A 13,663-nucleotide genomic window follows, 5' to 3' on the forward strand; every position below is an offset into this window, starting at 1 on the left:
CTCCTCTTCTCCCTCCTTCAGTCAGGTCTAATGCATCGGGACACTAATGAAGTGGGCCTCTGCCAAGTCAACATGACTCCATGTCCAAATCAGCCCTAAACCACTGAATGCAAGATTCACCCCTCCACCTCCACTACCCACAATCCCTTTCCCTAAACACTTCAGTCACTCTGAGCCAGAAATACACTTTATACTCGTCTACTTTTACATGCCCCCAAACCTGCTCGCACAATGTTTATTCAAATGGATGAATAACTCAAAATATACGTTCAAGCGGTGGTATTAATGGTAAAGTAGAAGTAAACTGTTAAAATAGTCATGTTTTTACGCAGCACTTTTCCACCTTCAAGGCTCAAAGTGCTTTACGTCAAGGAAAGCAACGACAGGATTCATTTGTGGGAGCTGGAATCGCAACGTCAACCTGTGGGTCAGTGGATCGGACCGTTTAACCCGTGACGTTCATGTCGAGAGCGGGATTCGAACCGGCGACCTTCTGATCTGGAGTCGGAGCTGGAGTTTTTTGGGGGAAAGTGAATCTTGCAAACAAAGAAAATAACAAAAAAACATCAGCTTTTAAATGTAAAAATAACTCTCTGTCGAAAACGTAAGCCACTTTCCTGCTTTTCCAGGGGCGGAGCCAGAGGGAACTTAAGGGGGCCCCAGCCTCCCCGAAAATCCCCAACGCTCCCCCATAGCTCCGTATTTTCGTAACACATCCAATCTCAACTAAAAATGCGCAAATGAGAGCCACCGAGCTTTCAAAATGAGAACAATTCAACATGATTAACTTTTATAAATCACTACAGGGGCTGTCGGGGGGCGGGATTCGAACCGGCAACCTTCGGATCAGCGAGGAAACGCTCTAACAACGGAGCTTCTGGTGACTACTACAGACTCCAAACCCTTTAAACGAGCACTAATCAAGCCCGAGACGTCATGTGTTCACGGTTTCTTCAGGGTAATTAAGGTGTAGTTATCATAAAGTGGACGTAAATACGGATGATTAAACCCATTCGAGCTGGATGAGGTTGAACCGTGCACCGTCCACCTTTCGCTCTGGTACTTCCACCAGCATCCCTATTTTCCACATTTCCTCGTCGTTTGAACGCACCGGCCCCAAGGAGTCCAGTCCCGTCATGCTCAGAGCGGAGGGACTGGACCGGGGCCAGAGTGGTGGCAGTGCGGCGTTTGCCAGGAGGTCATTCAACAAACTGGGGACTGCCTTTGTAAATGATTCCAACCACTTTCTGTTTTTCCTCTGAAAGAAATGAAACATGACAAAGTATATTTTAAGGGGTAAGAAAAAGAGGAAGAAAAACACAAAAATACACAGTCATTTTAGGGGCTATTCTTTCAATCCCAGCTCATCGTTTTTGTCGGGTAAAACTAAACGTTCCACAGGAGTTTTTTGGGAAAAGTGGATCTTGCAAACAAAGAAAACAGCAAAAAAACTTCAGCTTTTAATGTAAAAATAACCACTTTTGTCCTTTTCCAGGGGCGGAGCCAGAAGGAACTTAAGGGGGCCCGGCCTCCCTTAAAATTCCCGATGCTTCCCCATGGCTCCCTCAAGGATTTCTGCTTCATAAAAATGTGCAAATGGCGACCACAGAGCTTTCAAAATGAGTACAATTAAACATAATCAGCTTTTATAAATCACTACAAAGGCTAACGACATTTAAACTGGTTTAAAACAGCGACTTGAGGAGTGGGGGGCCCCGCTCGCTCCATATACGGCTCTAAATTAACATGTTAAGTGAGCGTCTACGTTAAAGAACTGAGCCCCCCCCCAAAAAAACGATCTAGCTCCGCCCCTGTCCTCTTCAAAAACCCTCGTTAAAACTATAATAAAGAACTCGTTTTCTTTCAAATCAAAGCAAACGGCGGCACAGATTTCCGAAAGAATCCTGCGTGTTTAAGTATTCACCCTCTCCTTAATGAGCGCCATCCTCGGGGGCCTTCGCTCGGGCTCCGTGTGTTTTTGCGCGGCCGGTGCAGGGAGAGGCCGCGACCACCGGGGACGCCATTAACACGTCGATAAATACGTAATGAAGTCAGAAAATCACTTCTCAGTTTTGTGCTTGACTTCACCTTTTCTGTTCATTTGAGTGTGTGTTTGTATTATACATGCACCGCCGCCGCCGCCGCCGCCGCAGACCAGGAATAAGTAACGCACGCTTAATTAAAACCACGATGTTACTTAAAAACAATGCATTTTGTATGAGGTAAAAAAAGTACACAAAAGTACTTCATTACTCCGACTAAAAGATGATTCCTTTTGGTTGAGGTGAGTGGAGTTTATTAAAGATTTTTCCAGTTTGTAAAAGGCGAATTCATAACAAAAATAGAAAAATTTGACACGGTTCCACATCAACCGACACCTGAACTTCCCTTAAAACTTCGTATTTTAATCACGTGACGCTAACTGTGGGCACTGCGCTGTCTGTAACTCAGCTCGACTTAAACCTGAGCTTCGTTTTTAACCCAATCTGAGCTCATTTAAATCACTTTTGTGCTTTTTTTTTCTTGAGTTTTCAGACTATCTTAACGCTTTTTTTCCCCCCCGGCTGTCGGTAACCACGGTAACCGCTGAACATTCCACCGTAGACACCCATGCAGAACAAAAGTATCAACGTTTCGGCTCAGAAAATGCGCGTCGCTTCGTATTCAGCGGCTTGATATTCCTGCATTTTGTTTTTTGGGGATTCGAGAGCGTCCGGGGCCAAAACTCGTACACAAACACATAACTGAGGTCAGCCCTGGGCCCCTGCCTTCCTGCGCCGGGGGGATCAGACTCCGCTGACATCTGCTCGCGACTCCGTGCTCTCTTTCGCTGGAGCTGTGTGTGGTATTCACTCCCTTTATCTGCAATTAAATCATTAAGCTAATTGTGGTTTCGCAGAGAGAGCCGCCGCTCCACCCAGCGCCGATAAAAACGGGCCACCGAGACACACGCGAGTCGCACTGAGGCCCGAGCGAATACTTTCTGTTAGATTTATTAATCCGCGGTCCAAATCCCTGTCCGCGCCGCGCCAAAACACTCTAGGGGACGTTGCGGGTGAGCACGTAATAGCATGCTAACGGAGGAGTTAAGGCGCGCTGTTTGGACGTGACTCAAGCTGCAAATTATGAGTTTTCAGGATTCTAGGTACGGCTCGGTTTTCTGTGTATTACGTTTAATTACAAAAGATGGACTTCAGATGGACTTAGGCGACCGGTCAAAAGTTTGGACGCGCAATACTTTCTACTTTTGACATTTTAAATACGCACAGAATACGTCAAATATATGAAGTAACGTAAGTGGATTTTAGAGATCGGACAATGGGTTTTTCATGGGTGGTGTTGATTGTTTAGAATCCAGAGAAACCGATGTCCAGAAGTGGAAGAAGTACTCGATTTTGTTACTAGTAAAAGTAAAAGTATCACCTGAAAAAATCTACTGAAGTGAAAGTATTAAAGTATCTGTTTAAAAAGTACTTAAAGAGTTGAAAGTACAAGTATTTCACGCAGATTTTGAGTCTTATAAAGCTTCAAATGTGGTGATTTTGATAAAGAAAATCAATTAAATTAATGTTTTTCTATCTGTTTTTTAAATTTTATATATTTTAAAAATTCTGAATGTTGAAAATAAACCCTAAGCCTTTTCAGCAAAAAACTTTTACTTTTCAGTCCTGTTCAAAAACGTAGTGGAGTAGAAAGTACAGATACTGCTCTCAAATGTACTGAAGTAAAAGTAAAAAGTACACGCTGCAAAATGTACTCAAGTGTAGTACAAATACCTAATGTTAGTGTTAATATAAAGCTTTGCGTGTAGTTTTTAGGCAAATCGACCAAAACAAAACGCCACGCTCTAGATTTAAAGCCGATACCCCACACGTTAAAAAGCGCAAATATCGGCCTGATATATCGACCAAACGATATATCAGTCTCCCTCTAATGGAACTGTGTAGTAAAGATTTGTTTTTTCTTAAATAACTTCCCAATTTTTTCAATATTTTACATTCAAATCCTCAAAGTATTCGCCTTTTGCTTTGTCGAAACATTTTTTTTTTTTCCCTACATAATTCCATATACGTTACTTCATATATTATATTACTTCATGTAGTGATGTGTTCTGTTTGTATATGAAAAGTAAGCAAAAAGTAGGAAAAAAAAGGAAAAAAAAAAACATTGAATGAGAGGGAGTGCCCAAATTTCAGACTGGCCACATGAATCAGTTCATACCAATTAGAATCGTTAATATTTTGTGCTTTAAAATGACGTAAAATTGAGTAAATGTTGAATGAACTTACTCCAGACGTCACTTATATACAGTATTTTTGTGTAAATCCTTCAGTCGTTCAGGTCTGATCCATAAAAGCCAAAAGTAAAAAACACTTACATATATATATTTTTTTAAATTTGAGGTAAAAAATGTGTCGTGGCCGTTTAAAACCACAAAAGCTGAAGATGTTGTTTTAGTCCCTGGACTCAGACTCCACCTGCAGATCACATGTGAACGACTGAACATGTGAAATAAAGAGACACATACGTTATTCATGAGAGCAGACGGGGCCGGATCAGCCGTGGGACTCTCTTAACTGCAAGGGCAAATGTACACAGAGCCCCACAGCGCCCCCAGAGGACAGTGCAGCTACGACACGACACAACGCTCCTGGTGCCGCGGACATGCAACACGATGATGACTGTATAGACTTACGGTTTGTACGCGACAGATGGGACATGTTTGAAGCACGGTATTTGTCACGGTGCTCGTGCTAACCTGCTAGCCACCGTGTTCCAAACGGGAAGTGATCATGGGCGCACTTCACAATCGACTCTGGCTCCAATTCGCTTTATATTGAAAAACTGTGTCCTCTCTCTGTAACTGCTGCTGTCAAACTCGTCATTTTGGTCTTAAATGTTCGTATTAACCCGCTCTGCACAATACTGTTGTTTTTATTTCACTATTGTGTCTGTAAATCAAGATATGAACATTAAAAACAGACAAATCAGGCGCCTTCTTTCCCTGAGGTCCCTCCCTCTAGCGTTAGCAACAGATTTGATTGACAGCGTTGCTAAGCGCCCACTCCCTGCCAAACCAACGGTGTGGACGGGAAGGGGCGTTTCCTTCCACAGCCTCACTCCGGATTGGCTCTTTGGTTGCTATGATACTCCTGAGTTTCATTTGACTAGAGCCAAACGCTGTCTGTGGGTGGGACTCTGCCTTCTATGTGTCCTAGCAGTGCAGCAGTGCTCATGTTAGCATACATCAGTGTTAGCATACATCAGTGTTAGCATACATCATTGTCAGCATACATCAGAGTTAGCATACGCAGCATTAGTATACACAGCGTTAGCATACATCAGTGTTAGCATACACAGAGTTAGCATACATCAGAGTTAGCATACACAGCGTTAGCATACACAGTGTTAGCATACACAGCGTGTTAGCATACATCAGTGTTAGCATACATCAGTGTTAGCATACACGGCGTTAGCATACACGGCGTTAGCATACACGGCGTTAGCATACACGGCGTTAGCATACACGGCGTTAGCATACACAGCGTTAGCTGAGTGCCTGTGTGGCAGATGGGACACATGTGTGGTCTATGGGGCAGGCCGGCTGGAGCCTGAGGTTGCACGGGGGACACGGCGGGAGGCTCCAAAGTCGTATTTATATTTATATACTTGTATGCACACCTCATTCCCCATTAATAAATCACCAGCGCAGCTCATCTCCTCGTGTGGTTTGGATCCAAGATGGCTGACACGAGAGTAAACTTTATTTTTAGTGTTTCTGCAGAGGAGTGTGAGAGGAGGAATGTGTTAATGGTGCCACCACAGCTTCCTCTGCGTGTTCCCATCACCGACTCTAATGCAAGAATGAGAGCGCAGAAGTAGGCGGAGCCAGTGAAAAACAAGTTTGGAGATGCTTAACGGGAAGTTTCAGCGTGGTTTTGATTTATAGTCTGTGGCATGTTCTATATGTGGGACATAATGGGCTTGTGGAGCAGGGTGGGCTGCTGGGAAGCTGGGACTACAATCCCCACGTAAGGATCCGGCGTGTGGTTTGACCTCCATTTTGCTACTGTCTTTGTGTCGCCTCCTTCAGGACAAATAAAAAACCTCCTTCCTCATGTGTAACCAGTGAAAACACTCATGTTTTTACAGTTGTTATGGAAGTATTGCTTTAAAAGGTTTTTCACTGAACCTGACCAAATGTTTTGACAGTATAGTTCGGCTGGGACTGTGCGGTGAGGATATTAACATGGCTCATGTCAGCACTTTAACTTCAAACTGAAACAGAAGAAGGAGCTGATTCTGGCACAAATACAGCCCCATAGTAACGAACAGATAGAGATCAGAGACACATCAGCCATTTTGTCTCTGTGCCATGTGAAGTGTGATATATTATGACTGTATAATGTCACTGGTGGAAGAAGTACTCCAGTTTGGCACTTAAGTAAAAGTACAGATATAAAAAAAATCTTAAGTAAAAGTATCACATGAAAAAATCAACATAAGTAAAAGTTAAAGTACCTGTTTAAAAATGTGCTTAAAGAGTAAAAAGTAAAAGTATTTCACACAGATTTTGAGTCTTATAAAGTTTCAAATGTGGTGATTTCAGCTGAATTTTGGTTTTGTTTTTTCTGGCTGTTTTTATTCGTATATTTTTGTTTGTTCAAATTATTATGAGCAGGTCTCACACAATAATAAAAAATACTTATATATTTCAGTCTGTTCGAAAATGTAGTGGAGTAGAAAGTACAGATACTACAAGAGCCACAGAGCCACAGAGCCACAGAGCCACAGAGCCCCCCAGCCCAAGAGCCACAGAGCCACAGAGCCCCCCAGCCCAAGAGCCACAGAGCCCCCAGCCCAAGAGCCACAGAGCCACAGAGCCACAGAGCCCCCCAGCCCAAGAGCCACAGAGCCCCCAGCCCAAGAGCCACAGAGTCCAGAGCCACAGAGCCCCCAGCCCAAGAGCCACAGAGCCACAGAGCCACAGAGCCCCCCAGCCCAAGAGCCACAGAGCCACAGAGCCACAGAGCCCCCCAGCCCAAGAGCCACAGAGCCACAGAGCCACAGAGCCCCCCAGCCCAAGAGCCACAGAGCCCCCAGCCCAAGAGCCACAGAGTCCAGAGCCACAGAGCCCCCAGCCCAAGAGCCACAGAGCCACAGAGCCACAGAGCCCCCCAGCCCAAGAGCCACAGAGCCACAGAGCCACAGAGCCCCCCAGCCCAAGAGCCACAGAGCCACAGAGCCACAGAGCCCCCCAGCCCAAGAGCCACAGAGCCACAGAGCCACAGAGCCCCCCAGCCCAAGAGCCACAGAGCCCCCAGCCCAAGAGCCACAGAGTCCAGAGCCACAGAGCCCCCAGCCCAAGAGCCACAGAGCCACAGAGCCCCCCAGCCCAAGAGCCACAGAGCCCCCAGCCCAAGAGCCACAGAGTCCAGAGCCACAGAGCCTCCATCTCTGCTTCAAATCTTCCTCAAAAACTAATGGGGCATTTCCTCCAATGCCACACCACCCAGCAAGAGTGTTTATTCTACACTCTACCAGCACACGCACACACACACACGGGCACACACACACGCGGGCACACACACACACGCGGGCACACACACACACACGCGGGCACACACACACACGCGGGCACACACACACGCGGGCACACACACACAGACGCGGGCACACACACAGAGATCAAACACAGCTCCAGACACTCACATTAGAGCAATGAGGAAATCATATTTACAGGTTTGGTTTGTGCGGTGAAATGAGCACTATGATCTATGGAAAAGGAGGAGGGACGCTGTCTGTCAGAAAAGGAGAAAGAGGAGGAGAGAGAGAAAGAGGAGGAGAGAGAGAGAGAAAGAGGAGAGGAGGAGAGAAGGAGGAGATGAGGAGAGAAAGAGGAGAGGAGGAGAGAGGAAGAGTGAGATGAGCACAGCCTGAGTGAGAGTTGAGGTTCTGATTGTCACCTGTGGGTCCTGGGGCAGGTGCAGTACCGTGTGCAGCCTCTCGGAGTGCTGGTGTCGGGACTCCTCCTCGTACGCCAGGTCGCGGTCGGGCTGGGGCAGGGTCAGGAACCTGCGAATGGTGCAAAGGTTCTCCCACAGAGTCCTGTTCTCCGGACTCGGACTCTCCTTCCACCGCAGCAGCTCACACAGCCAGCCCTGCGACACAAGGAGGAAATCGGGCTGAAGCCGGCGCCCCCTATGGACCGCCGCGCATCAGAATGAAGACGCGACGCTGACGAATCCTACGAGTATCACCGATTAAGAAAATAAAACTGGAGAAGGAAGTGTGTACGTCAGAGTGGGCCGTGTACGTCAGAGTGGGCCGTGTACGTCAGAGTGGGCGTGTACGTCAGAGTGGGCGTGTACATCAGAGTGGGCGTGTACGTCAGAGTGGGCGTGTACGTCAGAGTGGGCGTGTACGTCACAGTGGGCATGTACGTCAGAGTGGGCCGCGTACGTCACTGTGGGCCGCGTACGTCAGAGTGGGCCGCGTACGTCAGAGTGGGCCGCGTACGTCAGAGTGGGCCGCGTACGTCAGAGTGGGCCGTGTACGTCAGAGTGGGCGTGTACATCAGAGTGGGGCGTGTACGTCAGAGTGGGCCGCGTACGTCAGAGTGGGCCGCGTACGTCAGAGTGGGCCGCGTACGTCAGAGTGGGCTGCGTACGTCAGAGTGGGCCGCGTACGTCAGAGTGGGCCGTGTACGTCAGAGTGGGCGTGTACGTCACAGTGGGCATGTACGTCAGAGTGGGCCGCGTACGTCACTGTGGGCCACCTACATCAGAGTGGGCCGCGTACGTCAGAGTGGGCCGCGTACGTCAGAGTGGGCGTGTACGTCACAGTGGGCATGTACGTCAGAGTGGGCCGCGTACGTCACTGTGGGCCACCTACATCAGAGTGGGCCGCGTACGTCAGAGTGGGCCGCGTACGTCAGAGTGGGCCGCGTACGTCAGAGTGGGCCGTGTACGTCAGAGTGGGCGTGTACGTCACAGTGGGCATGTACGTCAGAGTGGGCCGCGTACGTCACTGTGGGCCACCTACATCAGAGTGGGCCGCGTACGTCAGAGTGGGCCGCGTACGTCAGAGTGGGCCGCGTACGTCAGAGTGGGCGTGTACGTCACAGTGGGCATGTACGTCAGAGTGGGCCGCGTACGTCACTGTGGGCCGCGTACGTCAGAGTGGGCCGCGTACGTCAGAGTGGGCCGTGTACGTCAGAGTGGGGCGTGTACGTCAGAGTGGGCCGTGTACGTCAGAGTGGGGCGTGTACGTCAGAGTGGGCCGCGTACGTCAGAGTGGGCGTGTCACAGTGGAGGTGAAAACGGGGGTAGTTCGACAAAATGGCGTCTTGAAAATAAACGATTAAAGACTCAAACACATCTCTGACCAGTCCAGTTTGTAGATCAGCTCTGATTTGAGACACGCTGAGAAAACTGCAGTGGACGGATAAATAAAGAGTGAAAATGAGTCCAAGTCCAGGGCCGTCTCTCCACTGTCTCTCCACTGTCTCTCCACTGTCTCTCCACTGTCTCTATTCTCTCACAGGACAGTCCCGCACGCCGCGCTGTGATTGGCCCGAGCTCTGAGAACGGACAGACTGCGGCTTCAAACAACTTTCAGCTTTAAACTGTTTATTTATTCAAGTTGTGTAGAAAAGATTGATCTAAAATTATACGAAAACTAAGTTAAAAAGTGACTGGAGCAGTTTGAGGAGTTTGGACTTTTTTACAGTTTCGGCAGCGTAATTGTTCTTGTAATGAGTGGATCAGATATCGGCTTTAAAATATCGAGTCAGACGATAAAAGAGACGCAAAGTGTAAAGAACAAATGACCCACAGAGCGCAGGATAAATGAAGATCACGGAGGAGAGCGGATACAGCGGTGAGTTAAAGGTGAAGTCAGACGTTTGAGTTTGTTTTGTGGCTCCAGCTGCTGATGGTCTGATTCTCTCTCTCTCTCTGCCTGTCTCTGTCACTCCCTGATTCCTCTCTCTCATTCTTTCTCTACCTCTCTCACTCCCCTGTTCTCCTCTGTCTCTTTCGCTGCCTCTCTCTCCCATTACCTTGTTTCCCTCTCTCTCTTCCTCTGCCTCTCTCTCTCTCATTCCCTTGTCTCTCTCTCTCATTCTCTCTCTTCCTCTACCTCTCTCCTCTTTCCTCTCTCTCTCACTCCCTTGTTTCTCTCTCTCTCATTCCCTCTCTTCCTCCACCTCTCTCTCACGTCCCTGTTCCTCTCTTTCTCCCTCTCTCTCCCTTGTTCCTCTCTCTCTCTTCCTCTGCCTCTCTCTCATTCCCTTCTCTCTCTCTCATTCTTTCTCTTCCTCTACCTCTCTCTCTCACTCCCTTGTTTCTATCTTGTTCCCTCTCTTCCTCTCTCACGCCCCCTCTCTTCCACTCTCTCTCTCCCTTGTTCCTCTCTCTCTTCCTCTGCCTCTCTCTCTCTCTCATTCCCTTGTCTCTCTCTCATTCTCTCTCTTCCTCTACCTCTCTCCCCTTTCCTCTCTCTCTCACTCCCTTGTTTCTCTCTCATTCCCTCTCTTCCTCCGCCTCTCTCTCACATCCCTGTTCCTCTCTTTCTCCCCCTCTCTCTCTCTGTCTATGGGCAGCTGCAGATTGGTGCTCGCTTTCTCTGTCTCTCCCCTTTCTCTCTCACTCCGCCTCTCTCTTTCTCTATCTCCATGTGCATGTGGGCAGCTGCAGCAGATGGGTACTTTCTCTCTCTTTCTCTCACTCCCCTGTTCCTCTCTCTTCCTATGCCTCTCTCTCACTCCCTTGGTTCTCTCTCTTGCTCCCTCTCTTCCTCTGCCTCTCTCTCTCCCCTGTTCTTCTTTGTGTTACTCTCCCTCTCGCCGTTTCTCTCTTTGCCTGTGGGCAGCTGCAGCAGATGGGTGCATTCTCTCTCTCTCCCTCACCCCCCTGTTCTTCTCTTTCTTTCCTTCCCTCTCCCTCTCTCCATCTCTCTCTCCATCTCTCTCTCTCTGTCTCTCTCTCTCTCTGTGGGCAGATGCAGCAGATGGGTGCTTTCTCTCTCTCTCTCTCTGTCTCTCCTCTGTTCCTTTCTTTCTTTCCCGCCCTCTCTCTGTCTCTCCATCTCTATGTGGGCAGATGCAGCAGATGGTTGCATTCTCTCTCTCTCTCTCTTACCCCTGTGCCTCTCTTTCCCTCCCTCCGTCTCTCTCTCTCTCTCTGTGGGCAGATGCAGCAGATGGGTGCATTCTCTCTCTGTCTCTCCCCTGTTCCTCTCTCTCCCTCCCTCCGTCTCTCTCTCTCTCTCTCTGTGGGCAGATGCAGCAGATGGGTGCATTCTCTCTCTGTCTCTCCCCTGTTCCTCTCTTTCCCTCCCTCCGTCTCTCTCTCTCTCTCTCTGTGGGCAGATGCAGCAGATGGGTGCATTCTCTCTCTGTCTCTCCCCTGTTCCTCTCTCTCCCTCCCTCCGTCTCTCTCTCTCTCTCTCTGTGGGCAGATGCAGCAGATGGGTGCATTCTCTCTCTGTCTCTCCCCTGTTCCTCTCTTTCCCTCCCTCCGTCTCTCTCTCTCTCTCTCTGTGGGCAGATGCAGCAGATGGGTGCATTCTCTCTCTGTCTCTCCCCTATTCCTCTCTTTCTCTCCCTCTCCTTCCCTCCCTCCGTCTCTCTCTCTCTCTCTGTGGGCAGATGGGTGCATTCTCTCTCTGTCTCTCCCCTGTTCCTCTCTTTCCCTCCCTCCGTCTCTCTCTCTCTCTGTGGGCAGATGCAGCAGATGGGTGCATTCTCTCTCTGTCTCTCCCCTGTTCCTCTCTTTCCCTCCCTCCGTCTCTCTCTCTCTCTCTGTGGGCAGATGCAGCAGATGGGTGCAGTGAGCCATGACCGTCAGACCCACCAAAACCTGAGGGACATCGCCGACCGCACACACCCACAAACATGTACAGAACCCCCAGCTGTGTCACGCTCACACATGCTAACTCACGCTAACTCACGCTAACTCACGCTAACTCACGCTAACTCACGCTAACTCACGCTAACTCACGCTCCTTTAACACGCCAAAGCTACAATACATAACATACATTTCCAGACAAAAGGCTTGAACGCACAGGAAGAGGAAGTGAATATTTTGAACAGGACTGTAGCAGATTTAAGGAGAACAGGAGGAAGACGTCAGGGCTAAATCCGAAGATGTAGAGCGGGATAATACGAACATTTAAGACCAAAATGACGAGTCTGACAGCAGCAGATACAGAGCGAGGAGACACAGTTTTTCAATAGAAAGCGAACTGGAGCCAGAGTCGATGAAGCTGGAAGCGCGCACATGATCACTTCCTGTTTGGAACGTGACGGCTAGCAGGTTAGCTATGTCCTAAAAAGCGTGTCAAAAGTGAAAAATAGCACTGTGTCCATATAAATGACCACATCAGTCACAAATGATGAGCACAAAACTGTTCAGATCTGTCTATCTGGACTATTTTCTAATTTTGTTTGGCCGAGTGCGCTGGCCCTTTAAGAAAAAAACAGGATGTTGCCCCTGCTGGTCATGTGGGGAAGCGCAGGCAGTAAAGCAGAAACGTCTCCGCTGGCTAACATGTGTTAATTACTCTCCCTGTAAGTCTAAAACAACTCGAAAAACCTAAAGAATTCATAAAAATGTGGACAAAAACAAACTATTTACAAGCTAATTTACATGGCAGCTTATGTTGAGTTACTGGAGAGCGTTGGGGTTAGCATTAGCGTATTAAAACATGGGTTGCTGTATTTCTTTGTAGGATCGTTAACATAAACCGGACTGTTCTGTTATAATTCCACACCTGCCGCATAACGACCAGGCCAAACCCATCCTGGCGTCAGTGACTTCTCGCGGACGCGTTTGGCTCCTGGACGGTACAAACGGGGTTGCGCGAGGCCAGTGCACAGAGCGAGCACAGCCCCGCCGCAGCCCCGTGTCTCGTTTACTTCTCATCAGCTGGACTCAATGTGTTTCAGTTTGACAGCGCTCTCTGACAGATTGATGGAGGTGTGGGTTAGCGCAGGGTGTGACCGGCTCGTGCTTGAGAAAGTTCTTGTTCTGGATGTACGCGAGGCTCGTGCAGGTTTGCAGGAGCGAGAGCAGTTTATTCTGTTTAACTCTTCACTCGTTTACTTCTGCAGAAAAGTGTGTCGCAAAGATAATAAGCGCGTTTGGTGCAGAGCCAGCGTGAATGAAAAAGTAAACATGCGGATTTAATGACAGTGTGGCGTGATTCTATTGTCATTGTATATGCAAATCATGTTTTTTTTAACCAGATGCCTTTCTCAGATAAGTTCAGCAGACGCACAGACTTTACTTTACGCACCTAGCTTAAAGCGAACTGAAACAAAAACATGGATGTGTGTTGAGGTTCTGCTGCTGTGGTTGAGTTGAGTTCATCAGAATCAAACCTCGTACCTGACTCTTGTTGGCAGCCACTTTAGCGAAAAGCGCCTGAGACACCTTCGCCCTCTTCATCTCCTGCTGGATCTCCTCGTAGATGCCTGAGGTAATGTTGACCAAAGACTCCAGCTTCATGGGCAGCTCTGACCCGGGGCCCGGCTGCTTCGGCTGCACAGAACAAAGTCCCAAGTACAAATGTTACAGATATAAAATGTTTGAACCTGTTTGAGATCAGGACAGGAAATAACATAAAGCACTCAGTGATCATTAAAGTGCCCAGTAC

At 48.4% G+C, this 13,663-nt stretch overlaps 1 protein-coding gene across 6 annotated transcripts in view; it reads right to left on the reverse strand.

Annotated features, from left to right (window-relative positions):
* Positions 1-13,663, reverse strand: part of satb2 (SATB homeobox 2) — a 54,048-nt gene that overhangs the window by 5,939 nt on the left and 34,446 nt on the right. For all 6 annotated transcript variants that reach the window (XM_033987365.2, XM_055230685.1, XM_055230684.1 and 3 more), the window contains 2 exons: positions 13,396-13,548; positions 7,968-8,162 (listed from right to left, as the gene is read on the reverse strand). In XM_033987365.2, the coding sequence (XP_033843256.1) occupies positions 7,968-8,162; positions 13,396-13,548 (348 nt within the window). The remainder of the gene's footprint in view (positions 1-7,967; positions 8,163-13,395; positions 13,549-13,663) is intronic.

The sequence above is a fragment of the Periophthalmus magnuspinnatus genome, chromosome 21, assembly GCF_009829125.3.
Source record: "Periophthalmus magnuspinnatus isolate fPerMag1 chromosome 21, fPerMag1.2.pri, whole genome shotgun sequence".
NCBI lineage: Eukaryota > Metazoa > Chordata > Actinopteri > Gobiiformes > Gobiidae > Periophthalmus > Periophthalmus magnuspinnatus.